Genomic DNA, 25,543 nt, shown 5'->3' on the forward strand with positions numbered 1-25,543 from the left:
GCTCTGTGAGGATCTCTGATGTAAGGGGGGCTCTGTGGGGGGTCTCTGATGTAAGGGGGTCTGTAGGAAGTCTCTGATCTAAAGGGGGCTCTGTGGGGGGTCTCTGATGTAAGGGGGGCTCTGTGGGGGTCTCTGATGTAAGGGAAGCTCTCTGGGGGTTTTCTGATGTAAGGAGGGGGCTCTGAGGGTCTCTAAAGTAAGGGAGGCTCTGTGGGGGGTATCTGATGTAAGGGGGGCTCTGTGAGGATCTTTTGATGTAAGGGGGGCTCTGTGGGATATCTCTGGTGTAAGGGGGGCTCTGTGGGGTATCTCTGGTGTAAGGGGGGCTCTGTGGGGGATCTCTGTAAGGGGGGCTCTGTGGGGGGTCTCTGATGTAAGGGGGCTCTGTGGGGGGTCTCTGATGTTAGAAGGGCTCTGTGGGGGGTCTCTGATGTAAGGGGGGTTGTGTGGGGATCTCTGATGTAAGGGGGGCTCTGAGGGTCTCTGATGTAAGGGGGACTCGGTGGGGGTCTCTGATGTAAGGGGGGCTCTGTGAGGGTCTCTGGTGTAAGGGGGGCTCTGTGAGGGTCTCTGGTGTAAGGGGGGCTCTATGGGGGGTCTCTGTGAGGGTCTTTGATGTAAGGGGGGCTCTGTGGGGGGTCTCTGATGTAAGGGAAGTCTGTGGGGGTATATGATGTAAAGGGGGCTCTGTGGGGGGTCTCTGATGTAAGGAGGGGCTCTGAGGGTCTCTGATGTAAGGGGGACTTTGTGGGGGTCTTTGATGTAAGGGGGGCTCTGAGGGGGGTATCTGATGTAAGGGGGGCTCTGTGAGGATCTCTGATGTAAGGGGGGCTCTGTGGGGGGTCTCTGATGTAAGGGGGTCTGTAGGAAGTCTCTGATCTAAAGGGGGCTCTGTGGGGGGTATCTGATGTAAGGGGGGCTCTGTGGGGGTCTCTGATGTAAGGGAAGCTCTCTGGGGGTTTTCTGATGTAAGGAGGGGGCTCTGAGGGTCTCTAAAGTAAGGGAGGCTCTGTGGGGGGTATCTGATGTAAGGGGGGCTCTGTGAGGATCTTTTGATGTAAGGGGGGCTCTGTGGGGTATCTCTGGTGTAAGGGGGGCTCTGTGGGGTATCTCTGGTGTAAGGGGGGCTCTGTGGGGGATCTCTGTAAGGGGGGCTCTGTGGGGGGGTCTCTGATGTAAGGGGGCTCTGTGGGGGGTCTCTGATGTTAGAAGGGCTCTGTGGGGGGTCTCTGATGTAAGGGGGGTTGTGTGGGGATCTCTGATGTAAGGGGGGCTCTGAGGGTCTCTGATGTAAGGGGGACTCGGTGGGGGTCTCTGATGTAAGGGGGGCTCTGTGAGGGTCTCTGGTGTAAGGGGGGCTCTGTGAGGGTCTCTGGTGTAAGGGGGGCTCTATGGGGGGTCTCTGTGAGGGTCTTTGATGTAAGGGGGGCTCTGTGGGGGGTCTCGGATGTAAGGAGGGCTCTGTGGGGGTTCTCTGATGTATGGAGGGCTCTGTAGGGGGTCTCTGATGTAAGGAGGGCTCTGTAGGGGGTCTCCGATATAAGGGGGCTCTGTAGGGGGTCTCCGATATAAGGGGGGCTCTGTGGGGGGTTCTCTGATGTAAGGAGGGCTCTGTAGGGGGTCTCTGATGTAAGGAGGGCTCTGTAGGAGGTCTCTGATGTAAGGGGGGCTCTGTGAGGGTCTCTGATGTAAGGGGGGCTCTGTGGGGGGTCTCTGTGAGGGTCTTTGATGTAAGGGGGGCTCTGTGGGGGGTCTCTGATGTAAGGAGGGCTCTGTGGGGGTTCTCTGATGTAAGGAGGGCTCTGTAGGGGGTCTCTGATGTAAGGAGGGCTCTGTAGGGGGTCTCTGATGTAAGGGGGGCTCTGTGGGGGGTCTCTAATGTAAGAGGGGCTAAGTTATTAGTGAACATAAATAAGTTCCAAGAAAAGTCCAATGAAGTGCCAAAAAGGTGCAAGAATATGTGCAAAAAAGTGCAAATAAATATTTATGGCGACAAATCTTCAACGGAAGGTGTGCACCAAAAAAGCACCCTATGTGCTGCTTCTACTCATCACCCCAAACTGATTCACCAGACTTAAATAAAAGCCTATGTATTTTATGGAATCACGCTATGTTGATACATTTTTTGCACATTGTAGAAGTGATGAATATTTAATTGTTATTTATTTAGTAGTGGTATATGATATGTATACTGTAGCAGCCATGCAGATTTAATTTAAAATTTAGCACTGTGTACTTTTTACAACAGAAACCGATTTGGGTGACCTATTTATATATCATTTTAGGGTAAATACTTAGAGTATTTTTGCGCTGATTTTTCCCTGTTTTTATCTTGCTGCTGCACCCACTTGCAGTCAGTTAGCAGCAATTATACTCTTAAATCGTTTTTCAATAGATACAGCCATGTTTAGAGGGGCGAGGGGTGAGGATAGGGAGGGGGCGCCACAGGATTAGCTCACACAGGGCGCCTGAACACCTAAGGCCGGCCCTGTCAGTGAGCAAGTAATTGTTAAAAGAATTGTGGGGCCCATCTAAGGTATAGTGCTTTCACTTGGTTAGTGGTGATCCTCCCAGGAGCTCGGTCCCCTGGTGGGGAAAATGGAAGTATGTGTGGTGTCGTAATGTCTTCGAGCCAGTTGGGTAGCGGCTGAGGACATGGATGATTACAGTTAAAATCGTGTCTAAGGACACCCTTCTGGTTTAAGCATTGTTAGAATTATATTGCTGAAATTGCACTTATTGGTATGTTTTATTGTTACGTTATTTATTCTTTGGTTAATAAAAGTGGCTGCTGTGGTCATATTCAACCCATGTCACGCAGTCCGTGTCGTTATTTTGTAGTATTAAAGACCCAGGTTGATGAATCCTTTCGTCATGTGCTTTAATTCTGCATTGTCCATGTGTTCAGGAGGGTTGACAAGAGTATGCGTTCTGTCTAAATATTGTCTCCTCTTAGAAGGTTAGTAGTCATGCACACAGAATCATGTAAAAGCAAACTATGCTGGTCTTTCCAGCTCTGCAACCATGGAAGCAACTGCCGGAATGCTTTAACCCCTAACATACAAAACTGCTTGTAAAAGGAATGTTATCACAATAACAGTGCCGCCTACTGGGGTGTGTCATGATCTGCTGGCTTATGTAACTCCTTTTTTGTGTGCTCAGAGTCCGAGCCTGAACCTGCTGAATGATGGGAGACAATATTATTCTTGTTGCTGTTATTTCCCTGCTTTCTGCATGTCAGCAAGGTAAGATAAAATGTATCTGATTATTATGTGCCTAAACATATATAGTTTGTGTATATACAGAGGCCAGTTTACCATAGCCCTGTAGAATGTGTTCAAACCAGCAAATGGAATATAGAGCAGTGTCACTTCCTGACGGCCTAAGCCCAAAGGACAATGTTGTGCAATCATGCAAGTCATGCACCTTGCTCCAAAACAAAAATGTGGAAGGTACAATACCCTCTTATGCACTAGTTCGGTTCCTTCATGTGAATTGGTTCATTTTCAAACTACTCATTGATATGAACCGATTCATGAATCGATTATTTGGTTCACTCGCTGAGTCTGCTGACAAGCAAGTGAAACGAAGCTCCGGATCTGACTCAACCTTATTATATGATGTGAATCAGAAGACTCAGATTCACAGAAGGTTGTCAGATCCTTGTTAAGTTAAAAAAAAGAAAAAAGTGATGAAAAAAACTTAAATCATCCCCACCGACCACGATATCTGCATGTGAATAAACGTGCGTAGGCGCACACGTGTACATAAAGGATGATTGCTTCACACAACAAAGATCAGGGTGAGAGCGACCGTTCTAGCAATATAATTCATTGGTAATTCTAAACTGATAACCTGTCACCTATGGAGTATTTAACCCTTTCCTTACTTTTGATCAATATAATTAGAATTGTAATCAATTGGATGTTCTGTGTTATAACTATTGCATTGTCCCATAATGGTTTCTTTACTGTTTAATTAAAAAATAAAAAGGAAAAAAAAAACCAATTCACTTTTTAAGGGCCAGTTCACACCACATGCAGTCCAGTGCATTTTCTGTGTGCATCAAAAGCACATGGAAAGTAAGTTATATGGTTTTCAATAGCATAGTTCACACCAGTGCGTCCTAGTTCCAGTTAGGGTTCCACCTCATCTCTTTAAACCAGGACACATATTAATTACACAGGTTCTGTGGCTGATATAAGGCACTAAGTGAGTTTAATTACCACCTTAATTAGCCACAGAACCTGTGTAATTATTGTGTGTCCTGGTTTAAAGGGATGAGGTGGCAACCCTAATTCCAGTTCCAGAAAAAAATGTAGAACATGCTGCTTTTTTCCTGCACTGGACTGTACTGAAACGCTTTAAAACATATCAAAAACGCACTGAAACGCACCAATAATGCATATGTCCTTATTTAGGGCCAGTTCACACCACATGCAGTCCGCTGTAGATCTTTTTCTGCATTGAAAAAACATGGAAAGTAGGTTCTATGGTTTCAGTGGCATAGATCACACCAGTCCCTGCAATTTCAGTTCCAAAAAAAAAGTAGAACATGCTGCTCTGGACTGTACTGGAATGCTGTAAAACACATCAAAAACACACTGGAACGCACAGGTCCTTATTTAAAGCGGAGTTCCGGCCTCGGGGGTGAAATTTTTATAAAAATACTCCGGGATAGTCAGGGCTAGTACATTCCACAATGGATAGCCTCTGAACTGTCCCGGGTCGCACTTACCTTTTAGAAGAAATTCTTACCTTGAAAATGTATTTTCCAGCGCTGCCATCTCAGGTGTGGGCAGCTGAAGCCAGCATGTCCTCTTCTGCATCCTCTTCCGTGTCCTCTTCTCCCAGAATGCTCCTGCACTGGCCCCGTTCGTCACTTCCGGTGCGGGCGCGTCATTCCTCCACAGCTTCTGGGCATACCCAGAAGCTGTTTAGCAGGGAATGACGCGCCCGCACCGGAACTAACAAGCGGGGACGGTGCAGGCGCATTGATTCCTGGGAGTGATGACGTTCAGCTCCCAGGATTCAATGCAAGGAGGAAGTGACGGCCCGGGCCGCGACCCTAGATGGAGGAAGTAGAAGAAAGGTGAGTATATTTTTTTCATATATCAAGGTAAGTAAACAAAAAAAAAAATCTTAACTATCCATTTATTTTTCAGGTGACCAAGAGCAAGCGGATGGCCCAAAATCGATTTTTGAGTCCGGAACTCCGCTTTAAGGTTAAGAAAAACAGGGGGAAAAATGCACTTGACTGCATCAAAAACATGCATGCAAAAAAGGATCTGGAATGCATCCGGACTGCGTTTCTATGGTGTGAACTAATAGGCTGTCTGTACCTTATCACTGCTGCTACCTGATCATTGATTTAGTGTATTGTTTTACTGGTGGTGACTCATGATGCTTTGATTAGCTGTTAGCCGGCTGATTGGTTGCAGGGAGGGGCGGAGCTCTCTCACACTGAGATCATATTAGCAGACCTGTCTCCTATTGAGTCAATAGTGAACTGTTCAAATGAATCCGTTCAGTCAGATGAATCGATTCATCCAGTTCAATCACCTGTATGCTTTTGTTCATTGATGGACACAGCTCCAGAATCTTCTTGACATCCAAAAGCAGTGTCAAACACAAGGGATGGGAAAAAATACAGCAGGAAAAAAAAAAATTCCCAAAGGCTAAACAAAGCCAACCAGGTAACATGGAGCTCAACCAGGAACAACTGGAGCTCCTCTGAAAACAATACACCCTCAAAGAGGATCAAGTCCTCTCAAACAGCGGCCTTTAAAACCTTGCGGCCAAAAGCAGCATCCGCAGATGCCAACACATCTACTGTAAAATTTTGTGAAAGTGTTCACAGATGATCAAGTGCCCCCCTTGCAAACCTGCATTACTGACGCCTGATGGCGCAAGGCCCACGAGGCACTAAGCGCCCGCATAGAATGTGCCTTAACAGGGAAAGGAGGAACCTGACCATTGATTGAATAGGCTTGCACTACCATCTGTCTATTCCATCTGGAAATGGTGGCGGCAGACGCGGCCAACCCCTTGCGAGGTCCATTCGTAAGGACAAAAAGTGAGTCTGATTTCCTAAACGACTCGGCACCCTGATTGCCCGAACCACATCCAGAGAATGCAAGGCAATCTCCTTAGGATGCTTAGGCTTAGGACACAGGGGAAGGCAACACAATGTCTTCATTTAGATGGAAACCAGAGACAACCTTAGGAAGGAACAATTGACAAGGCCAAAGCACCACTTTATCTCCGTAAACCACCAAGTAAGGTGAACGACAAGACAAAGCTGCCAGTTTGGACACCCTGCGTGTGGAAGTAATCACCACCAAGAAGGCTACCTTCTGGGACAATGTAAGCAGAGGAATCTCGCAAATATTTTCAAAAGGTGCTTTCTGAAGAACCGACAGTATCAAATTGAGGTCCCACGGAGGCAACGGAGACCGCACAGGTGCAGCCAAGAGGTGAACCCCCTGAACCAAGGAATGCGTAGCCAAAGGACGTTGAAAGAAAATCGCCAAGGTCGAAACCAGGCCCTTGATGGTACCCAAGGCCAGGCGCTGTTCCACACCTCTTTGGAGGAATGCCAAAATCCGTGCCACCGAAAGGTACAAGGAGAAACCCCCCAGAGACTCACACCACACAATTTATGACTTCCAGATGCGATGGTAAATCGCGAGGTAGATTTTCTAGCCTTCAACAGCGTGGGAATTACTGAGTCAGACAACCCCCTATCCTTCAGCACTTGGCTTACAATAGCCAAGCCATTAAAGCCAGCGACTATGAAGCAGGATGAAAGATCGCCCCCTGGGCCAACAGGTCTTCTCTGAGAGGGAGTCACCAAGGGACATTGGCACCAGCTGTACCAGATCTGCTTACCAAGACCGGCAAGGCCAGTCTGGGGCCACCAGGATGACCAGAATTCCTTCTGCCCTGATCCTTCGTAGAAGTCTCGGCAGAAGTTTGAGGGGGGGGAAGGGGTATATCAGACGGTACTGGCGCCACGGAGCCACCAGTGCGCTCTGTGGCGTCGGTTAGAGAATCCCCACACCTTGCCAGACAGAATCAGCTCGTGGACCCACCTGTCTTAAATCAGGTCCGTAAAAAAAAGACGGCCCTCTACCCAGATATGGGTAGGGGCGCCCCTTCAGGCAGAAGAGTGCTTGTCTGCAGGTCTGGAAAGACCTGCTCTCCGCTTCCCAGGCCAGACCTGGGAAAAGGGTGCTTAAAGGCCAGAGACTCCTCCACCCAAATCAGGGTGGATTTGTTCAGCCTAGAAACTGGGGAATCCACCACAGGTGGGACCGTCCACTTTTTTTAACAGGGACTCTTCAAAGGGGTACCTTCTAGTGAAACGCTTAGGAACCACCACATTGCGTTTAGGGTAACCCCACTGATTTGTGACAATTTTGTCAAAATAGGTGGGAAAAGGAAAAACTTTTGCCGCTTTTGAGGATTTTTGGGTACCGAAGGTGACTGGTGCCTCCGACGCAGCCACAGCTGCATCCTCCATTTTTTAAAGTTTCCTGCACTGATACAACCAGCGCTTTTTCATGCGTGGCTGGAGTGGAAGAGGAATCATCCTCACTATCAGAGCACTCAGGGTGTGTGGACGCAGAACCAGCAGGGTGACTCGCGGCTGCCAGATAAGACTCAGAATCTGAATAAACAGAGGAGGCAAGTGGGGGTGGTCAGCACTAGAGGGTCACGCCCACAATGCTCCAAAACCTTGCCAGCCGCTTTTAGTCAATGGGAAACCAGCAAGAAAATGGCCGCAGCACTACACAAACATGGCCGCTGTATATATATCCAGCCATCCATGACAAAATGGCTACACGCGGCGCCCAAGCGGCTCCCGTGACCCACAGGGGACACCAAGGGACATTTCAGCAGTAATGAGGGGCCCTTGCAGGAGCCACCACCAGGACACTCTCCCCAAAAACAACACGCGTTCGGCTGTCGGCGGCACGCCCCCCCATCCCCTGTTTGACACCCCCAACACACCTGGACAGATATGGCTGCCCCCTGGGGGGGAACGGGAGGGGGGAGCTAGGTGTGGGTAGATGGGGGGGTGTTCCACAGGGGACCCTGACATATGGGGGGGACGCTGTGTGGGAAGGAGGGGATCCCAGGGGTCTGACCATCCCAGGGAGGGGCCACATCCACCCTGAAAGGCCACCAGGGAAGGGAAGACACTACTTACCATACCATGGAACTGGGTGAGCACCGCTCCAGGCAAACCACCTCTCCATCGGAATAGGGGTGCTGCGGGCCAGGAGACACGCTTTGACTCAGGCCTGGACCATGACGTATGTGTCCTTGCAAGACGTTTAACTCGCAGGCCAGCCCCTGTCCAGTGGGGCTATGTCGCGGTCGACCTAGCGCGGAGCTGAGGTCTGCACGCTCTTGCTAGCCGGACTGGGGAGACCGTAAGGATCTAGAATATCCAGTTCGTTGCCCAGTCCAGCAGTTGATTTTAGTACTTACAGGAACAAAAAAAAAAACAGTTTAAATAGAAAAAATGCTAGGACCAGAGATCCGAGCAAGGAACTAGGTCCTTACTCCTAACTAGGCAGAAAAAAAAACAGGAAGTGGGAGTATACCCCCTGGGACTGCCCTAGAGGCGTGGTAACGTTTTTTGCTTGCCTGGTGTCCTACTCCTGTAGGGGGTAGCATAACCCAATGGTCAAGAAGATTCTGGAGCTGTGTCCCTCAATGAACAAAAGAGAAATTTCTTTTTTTTTTTTTCAAAATTTTCGCTCTTTTTTTGTTTATAGCGCAAAAAATAAAAACCGCAGTGGTGATCAAATACCACCAAAGGAGAGCTCTATTTGTGGGGAAAAAAATTGACATACACTTTGTTTGGGTACAGCGTTGCATGATCGCGCAATTGTCAGTTAAAATATAGCAGTGCCATATCGCAAAAAATGTCCTGGTCATGAAAGGGGTAAATCTGGTCAAGTGGTTAACAATGTGCTTTTCTGTAGTATAGCAGTCTCTCTCTATGTCCCACTCAATTGGTCTACCCAGCCGGGCACGCTCCCAGATATTACTCTCCTGCTTCCAGGTGTAGTAGTACTCCCATCAGATAACACATAGCCTGGCCTAAAATGCCTTTTGCATCCCGCTCAGTCTATAGACCACTGTTAAAGAGTCAGGGTGACTACAGTTGGTCCTTCTGGGCGTTGAACTGTCTCACCTTTTAGCAGTAGCTGACTGCATCCGCATGGCTCTCTGGGTTCTTTGGCTCCAATGCCCTGTCTCTTTAGGCTCCTCCCATTCTAGCAATTATATGGGCTTGAACTCCACCCATTACACCACTACAGGAAGGCTTGGCCAAAAAGTGGCCCTAATGCTCACTTACATAATTTCCTATTTCCCCACTATTTTGGGAAAGAGCCCCCTAGTGGCAAACTAGCTAACTGCACCTGCTAACATCTATCCAGACTAGAGCATGTTACATTTCTGCTTTTAAAATCACCTTTAAGTTTACCAACAACTATGTAGTGTGAGGGCATTCCTAATTGTAAATAGACTGAATGATTGTATAAATGATCAAAGTGTATGTGACTAGTGTTTAATAAGAAACATGCTGAATCAATATCTCATTTACAGAGCATTGGTAGAAAACAGATTGTATCTGTCATGAGCGGTGTCGTTGGTTGTCTTGGTAACGTTGTATAAGAACCTCTAATTGCTTATTTGCAGATTAAGCTGAAAAATGTGCCATTCTGTGAAGATAACAAACCTCAAATTTTTTTTTTTTTTTTTTTTATTGATAAAGTAAAACATCAGTACAGTCAATAAATTGCTCAACATGAGCATGAAAAAGGTACAATACATGTAGAATTAATATGAATAAATTCAATGAATATCAGGAATATAATCATGTTCGGATTACTATAAAGGGCTCAACATCCACTAAACATCTGGGCACATCAATAAGCATTTAAGATAGCTGGAGACTGCTCCTTGGTCCCAATATGTAGAGATGCATTAAAATTCCCTGGGTTACAGAACAAATACACCCCCAAACAATTGTAATCAGTGGTAATGGTAAGATAGGAAGAGCACCATTTATCCCACATCTTACCATACTTCATAGAGCAACCTCTATGTTCACAAATAATTTTTTTGTATGGTAGTATATCCTTCCCCATCCATATCTAGTTGGGAATAGATGGGGGGGGGTTAGGCTAAATCAATCTAATCACTATAGACTTTCCGCTAAGAATAATGTCTCTTTTTGCATGGTTCTATCATATCTTTGCCACTATTCCTCATCTAGAATGTCCAGAAGACATACTTTCGGGGGGTTTGGTACGGGTACAGAGAGAATTGAGGAGAGAATATCAATCACTTTACCTCTTTACCTAGTAATCACAGGGCATAGCCACATAACATGAGCGAATACAGCGTTTTGTACAATCACACCTAGTACAGTTTGGAGCAGGTATACGGTGCATGGTATATAACCTTGTTGGTGTGAGATAAGATTGATGTAGCATATAGAGTTGTATTAATCTATTAATAGCTGGAGAGACATATAAATAAGAGGAACAAGCCTTCTCCCACTCCTCTTCCGATAGATCTGGGATAAGTTGTGTTTGCTTTTAGTGTTTCCTTTTGGAGAAGATCGTTAGTGGAGTTTGATTAATGGTGGCTGACAGCAAATTGGAGTATATCTCTGAAATAAGACCTTTGGGGCCCTGTGACCTCAGTATCCCTATTAACAGGTAGTTAGAGAAATTAGTGTTGTTTACTCCAAACTGCGTGTGTAAAGCATGTCGAAGTTGGAGATACCTATAAAATGCACTACAGGGGAGATCATATTTTCTTTGTATCTCCGCAAAGGGAGATAGGACATTATTATCATATGTGTCTTTAATATATTTAGGACCTTTTTGCTGCCAGAAAGAACAGTCAGAGGAGCGGAATAAATGGGGTACTATAGGATTATTCTAGATAGGGAGATCATCAATAATATCTTTAAATTCAGTTATATTATAAGTCCATAAATAAAGTGCAAAAAATGGTGACAAAAACTTCCAGCTTGGGGAAAGGTGAACTGTGATTGGAAGGTGCAAAGTCCCACCACCAGCTTGGCCTCTTACCAGAAGTTAAACGTTAAGGGCATATATGAATATGACCGCTCCAAAGGTCATGCAGCCAGGTAGAAAAGTTCCCAGAAATACAGAAGGCACTCTGACACACTCGTGCTCCCTAGACTCTTACCGGACAAAAGCCAAACAAGAAGCCTGGTTCTATGGTGATGAGTGGTCCTGCCGGGGGTTACTGGACTCTAGGATGGCTGATGTAGTTGCTTGTGTCCAAGAGGAACAGACCCAGTCAGAAAGCCTGACGAAAGAAGATCCTGCCAAAGGTGGCTGGACTCTGATTGGCTGCTGTAACTCCTTAGTCTGGTCGACCTCAATAATAGGGGACACAACAGAGGGGACCGCAATGGTGCATTACCAACAGTAGATTTTTATTAAAACAAATGGTTGCACTTACAGTTGTGAAGACAATAATAGCGAGTTCCCTCACGGAGGAGCTGTATGGCGGGGTCCGCCTGCAGTGCGGACCGCTGCCTGGTCTAGATGTGATGACGCGGCGCCTCCTCTCTGACGCGTTTCTCCCGATAGGGCATCCACTTAGATAGGAGGTCTATCACTAGTCACCTTCTGGACATTTTTTGTTTTACACGATTTGCATACGTTTTCATTTTTTTGCATTATTATTGCATTTTTGGTTTATTTGTTTACATCATTTTGTATGTTGCACATATGCACTAGGGCAGCGCACCTGATTTCTTTACCTATTCTACAACATACACTCTAAGGTAGCAGCACACCCTATATTGAATCAGCGCACTTTCCTACCCACCAAATTCAGTTATATGTTTAGCTTCTCGCCAAACTGTGAGGGCTAAATTCAAAATAGGCAGAGATACCTTTTCCAGGGCTGTTATTGCGCTTCTAGAGCTATTAATAGATGATGAAGTTTGAAGAAAAAAAGCCAAATGGGACTCAACCATTGCTGGAGTGGCCAGTGTCAACCAGTCAGACAGATGTCTTAATTGTCCAGCCAAGTAATAATAGTACAGGTTAGGTAGTGCCATACCCGCTTCTACTTTAGGGCGCTGTAGAGTGCCAAATTTAAGTTTTTGTCTGTTATTTGCCCAAATGAATGAACTAAACATTGCATCTAAATTTTTAAAGCATGCCTTAGGTACTATAACTGGCATATGGGAAGTCACATACAGGCATTTAGGCAAGAGAATAATTTTGATCAAATTTATTCTGCCCGCCACTGAGAGCGGGAGTTTAGCCCGCAACATGTAATTTAGTCTTAATAACATGTAATAAAGGCTCTAAATTGACCTTCAAGGCATCTGAAGAAGAAAGTGTAATAGTTATCCCCAAATATTTAAATGATGATACAATTTTAGGAGGGCTTGCTGCTCCTTCCCAGAAAAAAATCCTGGGGGTGGAGGGGCATCAAAGCCGATATTTGCCAATTGAACTTAAGGCCGGAATAAGTGCCATATTGATCTATATTCTGCATAGCAGCCCCCAAAGACACTGAAGCATCCTGCAGATAAATAAGATCATCAGCATAGAGACCTATAGTGTCCAACCTGACTGCCGAAACCTTAATGCCAAAGTCTCAATAGCCACCACAAATAATAGAGAAAGAGGACACCCTTGACAAGTTTCTCTGCGCAATGGAATGAATGTGGATAGCGGCCCATTGACTAAAAGCTGGGAGGTGGGTTTCGTATATAAGATACCCATTTCTGAAATTTTTCGCCAAAGCCGAATGACCAAAGTGCCACCAACAAAAAGGGCCATTCTATCGAGTCAAAGGTCTACAAACCTTAGGTCAGGCAAGCGTGGGGGCCATTCAATAGTATCAATTCCTTCATCCTCTAGGAACTGGCTGAATACTCTCGCCACATAAGACCAGGCATTGTTGTGCACCAGGAGGAACCCAGGACCCACTGCATCAGCATGGGGTCTGATGATGGGTCCAAGGATTTCATCCCGATACCTAATGGCAGTCAGGGTGCCATTGTCTGGTCTGTAGAGGTCTGTGCGTCCCTCCATGAATATGCCTCCCCAGATCATCACTGACCCACCACCAAATCAGACATGATGAACGATGTAACAGGCAGATTAAAGTTCTCCAGACCCTTTTACATCTGTCACATGTGCTCAGGGTCAACCTGCTCTCATCTGTGAAAAGCATAGGGCACCAGTGGCGGACCTGTCAATTCTGATGTTCAATGAAAAATGCCAGTCGAGCTCCACGGTGACAGGCAGTGAGCACAGGGCCCACTAGAGGACGTTGGGCCCTCAGGCCACCCTCATGAAGTTGGTTTCTGATTGTTTGGTCAGAAACATTATATACAACAAGAGTTGCGCTAAATAATTTAGATGATGTGCTATCTCATGAGTGGACCTCTCAAGTCTCTAAATAATAAGACCAGCACAATGGACACTGAAAAGCATCAACAATAAATGATAAAGAGAGATACAAAGTCCTCTAAATGTTCAAACGAACAATAATAGTTCATAAAGGTGATGCTTTATATAGATATACACACTGGTGTGTGTTAGGATGACACAAAACACTCCGTGAAAACCTCCACCACATGAAGCCTCTTACCAGAGGATGGAAAGGATTGAGCAGTGAGTAGTTTAAGGACTACTACCACCTATATCCAGCAAGGCAGCTCCAGTAGACTTCAAATGTAATCCGCCAAAGGGAAGAAACCACCAGGGAAAACTCCAAATCAGATGGAAAGGCTGGATCCACTTTCACCAAGTGTATGCATGGGATACAAAACGAGACAAGCCCATAGCATAATACTGCTTAACTCAGTTTATTTAAAATAGAAAAAGAAATGCACTCACCCATAGGTGGACATTAAAAGCCAGTAGCATAATAGATCACACCAAGGCACAGGGCAGGCACTTCCGGTATTCGGGCGTGACGAGAGACGTGGATACGGCACCTCCTGAAGCTTTTCGTCCATAGACGTTTTCAAGGGGGCGTAGCTGGGGCGCAAACAATATTGGCAAAAACCGGAACCGAAGTAAACGTCGGACTTCCGGCGTAATGACACGCCCCGGAAATGACGTATCGCTTCAAAGCAGAAGCGCAAACTCCACCGGACCCGGAAGTGGAGAACCGGTGTAATGGTCAGTCTTCCGGCGTGGTGACACGCCCCGGAAATTACGCTAGCGCTTCACAAGTGAAGCACAAAACACCGCCGGACCCGGAAGTAAGAACCCTAATGAAAAACAGACCACCCGGCCGAATATTGCATACAAACTCAAAAACTAAAAAACGACCATATTCAGTCGCAAGGAAATGATTTAATAGCCTGGCTAATATAAAAATACAACTAAAATTCAATAATAGATATATACCGGCACGCCCGAAAAACCGGAACGCTGTTGCAAATTGGTGTCATCTAAATGAACATAATGATACAAAAATACAACATATTACAAAAATAATAGCATAAACCACATAACACTTATATACTATATTAAAATATAGTATGTCTCCTGAAATTTCCTCCATGCTCTTGAGACTGGGAGACACAGCAAACCTTATCGCCTCATGCTACCAGTAGTGACTCTGACCCTAGCCAAATGCAAAACTAGTGAAGAAACTAGTCAGAAAAGATGAGCAGAGAAAAGAAATTCAGTGGCCTCCACCTGTAAAACCATTCCTGTTTTGTAGGCCGTCTCATTGTTGCCCATCTAGTGCACCTGTTGTTAATTTAATTAACACCAAAGCAGCTGAAACTGATTAACAACCCCTCTCTGCTACTTAACTGACCAGATCAATATCCCAGAAGTTTTTTATTTTTTATTTTTTTATCTTTTTATAAAATTTGAAAACGACAAACAGGAAAAAGCAACACAAAAGAAGTTGCCCCAGCACAGGATATCTGTGGTAAGGAAGTGGGGTCCACATTAATCACTCATGGCGGTGAAGGCATCAGAGAGCCATTTGGCCCAGACTCTGTCATGTTTTTTGGGCAGCCTCTGTGTGCATAGGTTTTAAGAGGTATCACCGAATTCACTAATTTCTTCCAATGTAACACCGTGGGGGGGGGGGGGGCTCCGCTGTTTCCAATGAAGCACTATAGTTTTCCTGGCATAAAAGAGCAATAGGCCCAACAGCGTCCGTTCAGCCACCCGGGGCATCAAGCAGTCCCAGCAGGCAGATCCTGGGGGAGGGGTCAATCGCGACCTGCAAGACCCCCCCCCCCCCTGATCACCAGGAGTACCGAAGACCAAGATGTGGAAAGTTCCGGGCAGGACCAAAATATATGAAGGAAATCGCCCGACTCCTGACCACAGCACCAGCAGGCTGGGGGGGTGGGAGGCGTGAATTTTATGAAGGCGATATGGGGTGAGATATGCTCTGTGGGCTATCTTGTATTGGATGAGCCTGTCTCTAAGGGAAACCAGTATTTTAAAGGGGAGCTCCCACATATTTATCCAGTCCTCCGGGTCCAAGTCCGGAACATCCCAAGAACGTAGGCCAGAGAGCTTCGGAGAGAAGACCCAGAGGAGATGGGCATAGAGAACCCGGGACCGCCGTTCCGAGCAGTCATACCGTAGCATCTGCTCCAGATCCGGCTGTACCACCTGAGAACTCCCTAAGGGGAATTGGGACCGGAAGGCATGGGAGAACTGGAGATACCATGGGAGGAGGGGACATTGAAAGTAGTGGTTAAATGCTCAATGGAGGGAAAGGAGAGATCCAATGTCACGTCTGAGACCTTTTTTATGTTGTATTTGGTCCAAGCTACTTGGTCAGGGAGGGAAAAAGGTGTTGACAAGGTGGAGTTATTCCATAGCGGTGTGTTGGGGGAGACCACGGCGGTCGGGTACTCCTCAAGCTGCAAGCCGGTTTTCCAGGCCCGAAGTACTGTTTTCATGGAGGTGGTAAGCCCGTATGGAGCCCTAGGCCCCATAAAGAGCAGGAGGGAAAGGGCCTCCACGGACCCGAGCCCCGCCGCCTTCACCACAATTGCAGAATTGGAAATATCTGGAGCAAGCCACCTAGCTGTAACCAGTTGAGAAGCAATAAAGTACTTGTGACAATCGGAAAAAGCCAGCCCCCCTTGGGAAAGGGGGTGCATAAGGGTAGAGAATTTGTACCGTGGAGGGCGCGGGCCCCACAAAAAGGAGGAAAACCAATTTATTTAGAGCTGAGAAAAACGATTTTGGTATCCATTGAGGCGAGTTGCAAAATAAGTACGTACATTTAGGTAACACCTTCATCTTAATAAGGTTAATGCAACCCAAAAGGGAAAGGGGAAGGTTCTCCCATGCCTTCAGTCGGACCCTGACCGCTGAGACCACCGGATCCAGATTAAGTGCAATAAAATCAGAAGCCTCTCTGGAGACCCGTACCCCCAGATATACAATACTATCTACCCTCTGCAGCAAGACATCTGGCGGGGCTGTGCATTTGGCCTCCTGATCGATCGCCAATAGTTGCGACTTGGACCAATTGACCTTCAGAATATCCCAGAAGTATAATTGACTTGATGCTATACTCTGATTAAAATTTGTTCTTTTATTTTTTTTAAGCAGTGTATTAAAAGTCAGCAGCTACAGTATTTGTAGCTGCTGACTCTAAATTTCTTTTTTTTTACCTAGATTAGAGATCCTCTTTCAAGTAGTATTAAACCCTCAGCATGTTTAACCGAACACATTGAGCACAAAAAAATAAATATTCTGCAGCAAACTTTTTGTTATAATTCTTACTCAGCACTTGCAGTTTAGAACTTTCAGTGCTGCTGGCTTCCTCTCTGTGCTGCTTCCCTGAACCTCCCCTCTCTACAGGAAAGTGTTAACAGTGGACAATACAGTGTCCAACCAGTCTGAAGAAGGGAGGAAGGAAGGAGCAGGGGAGTGCCTTGCCATCCTAGGCTATGGGGCTTTTTTTTCTATTGATTCAGTGTATGGAAACACAACTCTGGTCCTTGCATGCAAGGATGGCTCCATCGGATGCTGCAAAAGAAAGGAGCCTCCATGAAACAGGAAACCTGGGGCTGCAGTCATAGCACCAACTTAAACAGGAACACAGGCAAGGATTAAAAAATAAAGAAACTGCTCAATCAGTAAGTTATTAAACCAGGCGCTGAAAGTGCTTCAAAAAACAGAGGGTTTAAAATTACTTAATTCAGCATGTTAACATTTTCTTTCTATGCATCCAGTTTTTCAGAAATGTATGTTTATCAACCTAGCAAAGTGAAACTTGTGCAAAATGCGTTTTTCAATTTATTTGCATGCACTTTTTTTTTTTTGATAGGATACTATGCCAGACTTGTGGGGAGGTCTAGAATGAAACACAAGATCATGCCTCCAGCAGTCACAGGACCTCCAGAATTTGAGAGGACATTCCGTGCACAGTAAGTTCCTTGTTATGATGTAGCACTAATTAAATATAGCAGAAATACCTACCTCTACCAGGCATTTTATGTCATGTCAATGGGTATGGGTTAAAGTCGCAAAGCTGATAAGTGACTAAATCAATGAACCACAAAGATGAAACAAAAATTGAACTGTATATGAGAAAAGTGCTGACCATTTTTTTTTTTACCCGTATTAATAATAAAATGCTTCCTGACATTATTTATCTACATCTATATATTTATCTTTATCTATAGATACATTTATAGAGCCATGTGTGAATGTAGTTCTGTAGTCAATTCAAACAACATTTATGTTTTATTCTGTTCTTAGGCAAAACTGCGTAGAATTTTATCCCATATTTCTTGTTGTTCTTTGGACAGCCGGAATATACTTTTCTCAAGGTAATGTAGCAGTTTTTGAAAAGACTGAAAGTTTCTTTAATGTCAAGATTATGTTACATATACTGTACATACTCCAAATTATTAAATTCTTTGAACCAGTCTAAACATTTGTATAAATTCATTACTTTAGGGGTCGGCAAGCGGTCGACTGTGTCCAGTTAACCGGTAGATCCTGCGGCTGCCTTCGGCATGCCGACCTGTTGTCCCCAAAGCATCAAACACAGTGGGACTACTTCTGTCATTTGCACCTGAACAGGCGCCGGCCGCGGAGGGAGAAGGCAGTCGTGGACTGAGCAGGCGGCCACATTGGCCCATGCCTATTCTGTAGTCCCGGCAGCAGTATATGGCGGAGTGATATCCACTGCACTACGCCTCAAAGCTCTGCTAGCCAAAGCGGTGCCCGCAGGTGTTTTGCAAGACATAAGAGCTCTGTGCCTTCAATCTCCTGATTCAGGTCAGAATAACTTACGTGATAGTGAAATGGCCAGAACAGCATCTAAAACTATGTGAACTCCGTGTTACTAATTTAGGGGGCTCAGGGCACTAAGGGTGTACACATGGCTGCAGCGGGAATTCTATGCCCGGTCATGCTTGTTGGGTGTAGCAGCCACCAAGCACGACCTATTTAAGTGAATGAGGCAACTATGCAAACCCCCCCACAAACACGCAGTTGAGGGGCACTTGCAGAGTAGCCCTATTTACTTGAATGAGTCGCAATTGGTGGGCCGTAGCACCCACTGAAAGCATCAGGGGGTATAATTCCTGCAGCCACATGTATACACCCTTGTCTGCTGTCCTACTGACACCTTTCCTCTGCCCTACTGACTGAGGCCGTCCTCTGCCCTACTGACTGAGGCCGTCCTCTGCCCTACTGACTGAGGCCGTCCTCTGCCCTACTGACTGAGGCCGTCCTCTGCCCTACTGACTGAGGCCGTCCTCTGCCCTACTGACTGAGGCCGTCCTCTGCCTTACTGACTGACGCCGTCCTCTGCCCTACTGACTGACGCCGTTCTCTGCCCTATTGACTGACTGACCCCGTTCTCTGCCCTACTGACTGACGCCGTTCTCTGCCCTATTGACTGACTGACCCCGTTCTCTGCCCTACTGACTGACACCGTTCTCTCCCCTACTGACTGATGCTGTCCTCTGCCCTACTGACACTGTCTACACACCATCCACTGCCCTACTGACTGACACTGTCCACTTTGAAGATAGGCTAAGTTTATTTATTTTTACAGTGACATTTGTTTTTATTATATTTTTCGAAGTTTTCCTTACTATTTAGTTAGGCCCTACTAGTTAATGTCTTTAAAAAAAAAATAAGGGAGCCGAACTCCGGTGATCTTTGAGCACTTTCATGTTGTTCAGGTAGATCTCCACCTTTTCAAAGGTTGTCTTCCCCTGCATTACTTTACGTTTCCAGTCTTGCAGCAGCCCTAAAGGCTGCTTCTAATGCAACGGGTAGAAGGAGACTTTGTTTAGTAGGGTGCAAAGTTGTAAACTGAGGTTCACGTTGAGCACTTAAATTGACATCTAGATTACATATCAGCTATGTTTTTTTTGCCCTTTTTGCATCGTTCAGGGAGATTCATGCTCTCTATTTTTCCTGCTTACTTTTATTACCGAGAGCGAAAGTGAAAGAAATTCTCAAATTTGGAAGGGTTACCCAGTTTTTTTGGCCATCTATGTCCCAGTGGGGGATTTTATTTCAATAACTGTCTTGTACTGTCCCACAAAATTCTTCCAACATACCCCCCAAAGTATGTGCCTTAAGGCCTGTACCTACGATCAGAAAATTTGACAAAAAATACTGCTTTTAAAGCGATCCTATAGTAATCTGATCGTTGGGACATCGTTTTTGTCTGAAATTATCCAAAAGGAACAGACGCAACATTTTTTCTCGTTTGATACAAGATTGTACAATTTTTTCCTTTTAATCAGTACAGTTTTGGTCCAAAAAATGCAATACATTACATCACTTGCGAATTTTTATTCTTTCATTCAAGAATTTTTGTAAAACCTCATTTTAAATGAGATTAGCATGCAAAAAAAAGACGATGATCATCCGTCCGATAATCTCATCACATGTACCAGGCCTATGTGATAGATACTTTGGAGGAAACCCCATCGCAGTGGCTCACCCTATAGTTTTACTGTCATGTTTTGTTTTTCAGAAGTGGCTGCAGCCTTGGGATTGCTGTACATATTTGCACGTCACACCTATTTTAAAGGATACATAGAATCTGCGCAGGGCAGGTAAGAAACAGGTTTCATTTTAAAACAAATAAATTGCCTGTTAGTTTAATATCATGTGAACTTTGAAACTCGTAACACCATGATACAAGACAATAAGACATGACTTTGCATGGACTATAAAAGCAGCGCTCTAGTCAGAGAGGCAGTTCTGATATATACTTAAAGTCGAAGTAAAGCCTAGCTATCAGAGGCGTAACTAGAACCTTCAGGGCCCTGATGCAAGAAACCATGAAGGGCCCCCCAGACCCCTGGCCGGGGCCCTTACCTTCAAGCCCAGGGCTCTTCCCACTAATCCTGGGGCTCTTTACACTCGTTGCATGGCCTTTTATTTCAGTCCCGCAGCAGGATTCTTTCACAAGTTCTGCAGTGGGCCCCCTTCCTACAATCTTGGGGCCTACCCACAGTGGTGCAATGCCAGGGTCCGGTCGCAAGTGTGACCTTTGCGATCCTGAAAGTTCACCCACTGGTTTGCTACCGGGCCCCCTGGAGCATGGGGCCCGGTAGCGATTGCAACCCCTGTAGTTACGCCCCTGCTAGCTATAACTAATCATAAAAATGTTCCCTACTCTCTACTCCTACCTATTCTGCATAGCTTGTATATACTTACCTATTTATAATCTGATCCAGTCCAGTCACAGGATCCCGCAGTTTCAGCTCCCCTGTTTTACTGTGCAGCTGCTGCAGGGAAGAAAAGGGAGAAGCGAGAATGGCTGAGCCTTTGGAGCCTATGGGTGGGTGATGTCATGGCTCCCAGAATTTAGAGCCATTTTCAATGCTACCATACACAGAGCTGAAGGATCTTAAGACTGGACCAGAGGAGATTGAAAATAGGTACACATATATTTTTAATACAGGTTAGACAGGACAGGTACGAGAAGTGAGGGAATATTTTTAAGCATAGTTATAGTTAGGCTTTACTTCCACTTTAATCCAGAAGGTTTATTGTGAAATAAACATTTTTTAAGAAGAACTCAAGAATCAAAAGTAGCCCCATGAGCTTAAAGCTGAAGTTTATTCTGCTTATACTTTGCCCTTCCTGGTTTCTTCATCCCCTCCTTCTACCTCATAAAAATGCTAATGAAATTTAAAAAAAATAAAAAAAACTTTCTGTTTTTATTACATATCCTATTTTGAGGCCTAGGGACTGGGTCTCTGTGTTTATATTTGCAAGGCAAACAAATCATGGCTGGTGGTAGGAGCCAGCAAGGTGCTGCACATAGCTTCCTGGAAGCATCACAGCACCCTGCTCAGCAGTCCTGTTCAGAACCCGAAGCCCTGATGCAAGCAGTGGACTACTTCTTGGTAGAATTTATGCAAATATCAAAATGCCTTAAAGTGGGCACATGTGGGCAGACTGTATTTGCATGCAGATCACCCTAGGTAATGCCACATGTGATGCTGAGCCTCACTGATTGACAGAACAGAATTCTAATGAATGAAAGAGTTCGGCCAGAGACAGAAGTGAGAAGAAAAGAACTAGATTATGATGATCTTCCTCCGACCAGGAAATGAGAAAGCTCTATCAGATTGCTGCAACTTCTAATGCACCCTGTGAGAAGATCAGTGTGCAGTGAAATCAGAATAAGCACTTTCAGTACAGGAGAAGACCCTGTACAACTGTGTAGGACCAAATGTAAGGCTGGCGTTAACCTGTAGTTTGCCCATACAGAGCATTGTCAGAAGCGTCTACTTAAAGCGGAGTTCCACCCTGAAAAATGTTTTTTACCTAAAAATACCCCCGGGACAGTCAGGGCTAGTGCATTTAAGCAACGATAGCCTCTGAACTGTCCCCTGTTTCACTCTACCTGTAAGAAGAAATACTTACCTTGAAAATGTCTTGTCCAGCACTGCCATCTCAGGTGTGGGCAGCTGAAGCCGGAGCGTCCTCTTCGGTGACGTCAGAGTCCCAGAATGCCCTGCACCGGCCCTGCTCGTCACTTCCGGGGCAGGCGCGTCATCCCTGAACAGCTTCTGGGCATGCCCAGGGAATGAGTATGAGTTTTACCACCCCTCAGCCTCACATGTGAACAAGCCCTTGGTTCACATCTGTGCAGCTGTGTGCTGCGTATAGGCAGCAAAATAATTTCAGTGGGCTGCCCCACAGAAACACAGAGAAAAAAATTCCCTTATCTATTTTTTCTAATTGTGCTGCACCACAAATGCACCATGTTTGCCAATGTGTAGGGGTACCATTAGGAACGAATAACACCCCTGTGTGTTTGTCTGCGTGTCAGGAACACGTGCAATTTTGTGCATATTCTGTGACACGAGTAATGTGCCTGGGGGAGGGAGAGGAGGAGAAGCAGAGTTGGGGAATTAAGAGATTGGAGATCCTCCTGTGTAGATTCTTTCTACTGCTCTCCAGCCCACCCTGTGCTTTTTCCTGCCCCCCCCCCCCCTCGTTCCCATAGCTCTGCAAGGTTCCCCTCTCCATCCGGGCTGCTGCAGGGGATCTGTCAGGATGAAGCCTTTTCTGAATAGAGTCATTAATCCATAACGATCACTGACTCTGTCTATTCATAACTGAAACATAGTAAACTGTGTTTACAATGCGTCAGTATGTGAATGAATGGGAAGCTCTGTACAGAGCAATTCCTATCCATTTATTTTGTGCAGCTGAGGCTTCAGAGGAGATGGAAAGCTGTGTCTCAAAGGTGGAACATCAGAGGTCTGTTTAGACTCCTGATTTTTCACCAAAGCCCCCCAACAGGGCTCCTAAAAAATTGTAAAAAAAATATTTGAAAAAATATTATATTGTGAAAAAAATGAATAAAACAAATGGTAGAAAAATTAAATAAAAATAATAAAACTACTGACACCAGTGGCAGAACTACCACACAAACATTGCACTTGCGACTGGCCCTGGCATTCCACCACTGGGCTGGGAGTGAAGTTCCCCATCCGGGGGGTCAGGGGGGCCCTTTATGGTTTCTTGCATCAGGGCCTTGAAGGTTCTAGTTATGTTACTGATAAGCACATACACACACACATACAGTATATAAGCACACACACATAATACGCATACACATATATAAGCACACACACACATACATAAAAAAATGCACATACATAGAGAAAGCCTTTTAAAAATGGCAGTACTGTATCTTAGCTTCCTTCCTGCTGGGTATTGCACTGTAGGGGGAAGCAGAGAGCACAGCACACACTGTGCTTTCACTTTCCAATGTGTGACAGTTCTGCTTAGGGTGGAGGAGCTCCATCTCAGCCGCCCTTGCCTATCCTCCTATCCAGGCACACAGGGTGCCCTCCAGGGCCCCCTGCAGCGTGGGGCCCGGTCGCCATGGCCTGTACATCCGCCCCTGCTTTCAAAGGCCTCTTTCAGACTGTTGGAAAAGCTTGTAAAGTGCGTCAATACAGGAAAGGTAAGGAATTTCCATTGTGTTGTAAATCAAGTATGTGTAAAATATAGCTTTACTTTAGTAAGTTAGGCGAAGAACAAAGAGCAGCTACCAATTTAAGCCAGTCAACACTCATCTGTCATGTTTCTGACTACAAGTAAGGTGATACGCCTTGTGCATCATTGATGTTCTATGCACTAGATTAACCTTTTACGATTACAACTGCATCATGATTGGGGTATGTATTAATTACTTATATCATGCATTTGTATGCTTTCTTTTTCAGGATCCCGGGATTTTATCTCAGCCTGATCTCAACATTTCTGTTACTTCTTTTTGCTATCCTTGGAATTACAAATGACCTTTTTAAGATTTACCTGGATATAAATATCTTTAAAAAGTTAAAAAATATATTGTAAATACACATAAACTGTTCTTATGACTTGTGTTCACAATTATGTGTAGATATGAATTTAAAATCATTTTGGTAATTTTGTCTCATTTATATATACGTGCTATGTCCATCATCAGTGGCCATGGTCAATCTTGTTCTATGGTTGCTTCAAAAGTAGAGCTGATATAACCTGTCATTATTTGGCTGAGAGAACAATAACATTTGAAGGATAACCTGAGCCGCGTAATTTCTCTATATTTCTTTTATTGACGTTTCATATATTCATGAATGAAGTCCATCTCCACAAACCACAGCCGATGAGAAAAAAAGAATAATTGCCCAGTATTACAGTTTATGTGCACACATTACTATTCCCTGTATGACAATTATTATTACAAAAAACATTGCTATGCAGAATGTATACTGTAGCAAATCACAGGTTGTAAAGTCTGTGAGAACCTTGTTTGCTGCAATATTCATGTGACCTTTACTGAAATTAGGCATAATGTAATTTGCATGTGAAAGTGGACATCAAGGTGATTCATTGTTCTTCCACTTAACACCTTACACCTTATATTTTACAATGTTGATCTGCTCCCAACATTTAAATATACCCGCCACTAAATCTTGGGTAAAATCAAATCTAAGATTTCATCTTAGCTGTAGAAATGGCACCACAACAAAATAACAATGTATTAGCCACTGTGCCACAGTGCCACCACAGCTCAGAGCGTCAACTGGAAGTGGCATTAGTAGGTCCTTCTCCACCCATAGAGGCTGATTGACAACATAATACCTCCCTGTGCCATGCCTACTGATTATTTTCCAGAACACATCTTCTAGTGTTTGATGACTACATCACGTTACCTAGTACATCCTCTGAGTCTACAGCGATCCTTCCTTTCTAGGCTTCATCTTTTCATATAGGAAACAGGACAGTGGGATCATGTGACTTGATTTTAAAAAACAGTTTTATGGTATTTCCATTAAATCTTATGGCACAATCAGTGAAGGCTTTTAATACATCAGGTTTCTCTAATGAACATTGTTCATGAACATTTCCACGTTAGACCTCATGCACGCTGGATATTTAGCCCTGAAACATGAGTTTGTGGGCAGACTTGATGGACCACTTGGTCTTTTTCTTCAGTCACTGTCCTATGATACGCCGGCCTTAAGATGCAGGTGGTAAGCACGGGCACACCTCCAGCCACTCTGCTGGCAGCCTGTCAAACTCTATAAATGGCTGAAAGCTGCTGCCGCAGGACAGTGCACTAAGTTGTACTAATGAAGGCCTCTTGACCCCTGTAAGGAAAGAGAGCCTTGACTGATGGGGTCATGGCCAGAAGTTGGGACATGCAGGAAGATATATGGATCAAATGTATTGGACGGAGCCTTGGGTATGGGGATGGGCCTGAGCTCAGTTAAGAGGACCTTCCCAAGGAATTCTGGGTCCTTTTGAGAAGAATTGCGGTGAAGAGCTGCCCACCCTGACGTTCAGTCGGTCTGTCACAGCTTTCAGGGCGGTTTTGACCTTGCCAGCGCTAAAGTTCCGGTAATGAGTTACGCCATTGCTTGTAAATTGGGGGTAGGCTGTCTGTCAAGCACTGATGGTAAGGACAGCCCCTTCCCCCTTACCCCCTTTTTGGAAGTTATGTTAATGACTAAGAG

At 45.3% G+C, this 25,543-nt stretch overlaps 1 protein-coding gene across 1 annotated transcript; it reads left to right on the forward strand.

The window, feature by feature from the left end:
* Window positions 1–3,094: 3,094 nt before the first annotated feature.
* LOC309556651 (microsomal glutathione S-transferase 2-like) lies at window positions 3,095–23,913 on the forward strand. Its single transcript, XM_082259102.1, has 5 exons — window positions 3,095–3,245; window positions 17,362–17,461; window positions 17,796–17,866; window positions 20,041–20,122; window positions 23,765–23,913. The coding sequence occupies exons 1-5, from the start codon at window positions 3,185–3,187 to the stop codon at window positions 23,895–23,897; spliced, it is 447 nt and encodes a 148-aa protein (XP_082115228.1). The 5' UTR covers window positions 3,095–3,184; the 3' UTR covers window positions 23,898–23,913.
* The last annotated feature ends 1,630 nt before the right edge of the window (window positions 23,914–25,543 follow it).

This window comes from Pelophylax lessonae (assembly GCF_965119305.1).
Source record: "Pelophylax lessonae genome assembly, chromosome: 1".
Classification (NCBI taxonomy): domain Eukaryota; kingdom Metazoa; phylum Chordata; class Amphibia; order Anura; family Ranidae; genus Pelophylax; species Pelophylax lessonae.

What these genes read in the sequence shown, in the direction of transcription:
- LOC309556651 (XM_082259102.1), top strand. Translation starts at nt 3,185, where the DNA reads ATGATGGGAGACAATATTATTCTTGTTGCTGTTATTTCCCTGCTTTCT. An exon ending in GCTTTCTGCATGTCAGCAAG is followed by an intron (nt 3,246 to 17,361) that starts GTAAGATAAAAT and finishes TTTTTTTGATAG; the next exon opens with GATACTATGCCAGACTTGTG. An exon ending in CGGAATATACTTTTCTCAAG is followed by an intron (nt 17,867 to 20,040) that starts GTAATGTAGCAG and finishes TTTGTTTTTCAG; the next exon opens with AAGTGGCTGCAGCCTTGGGA.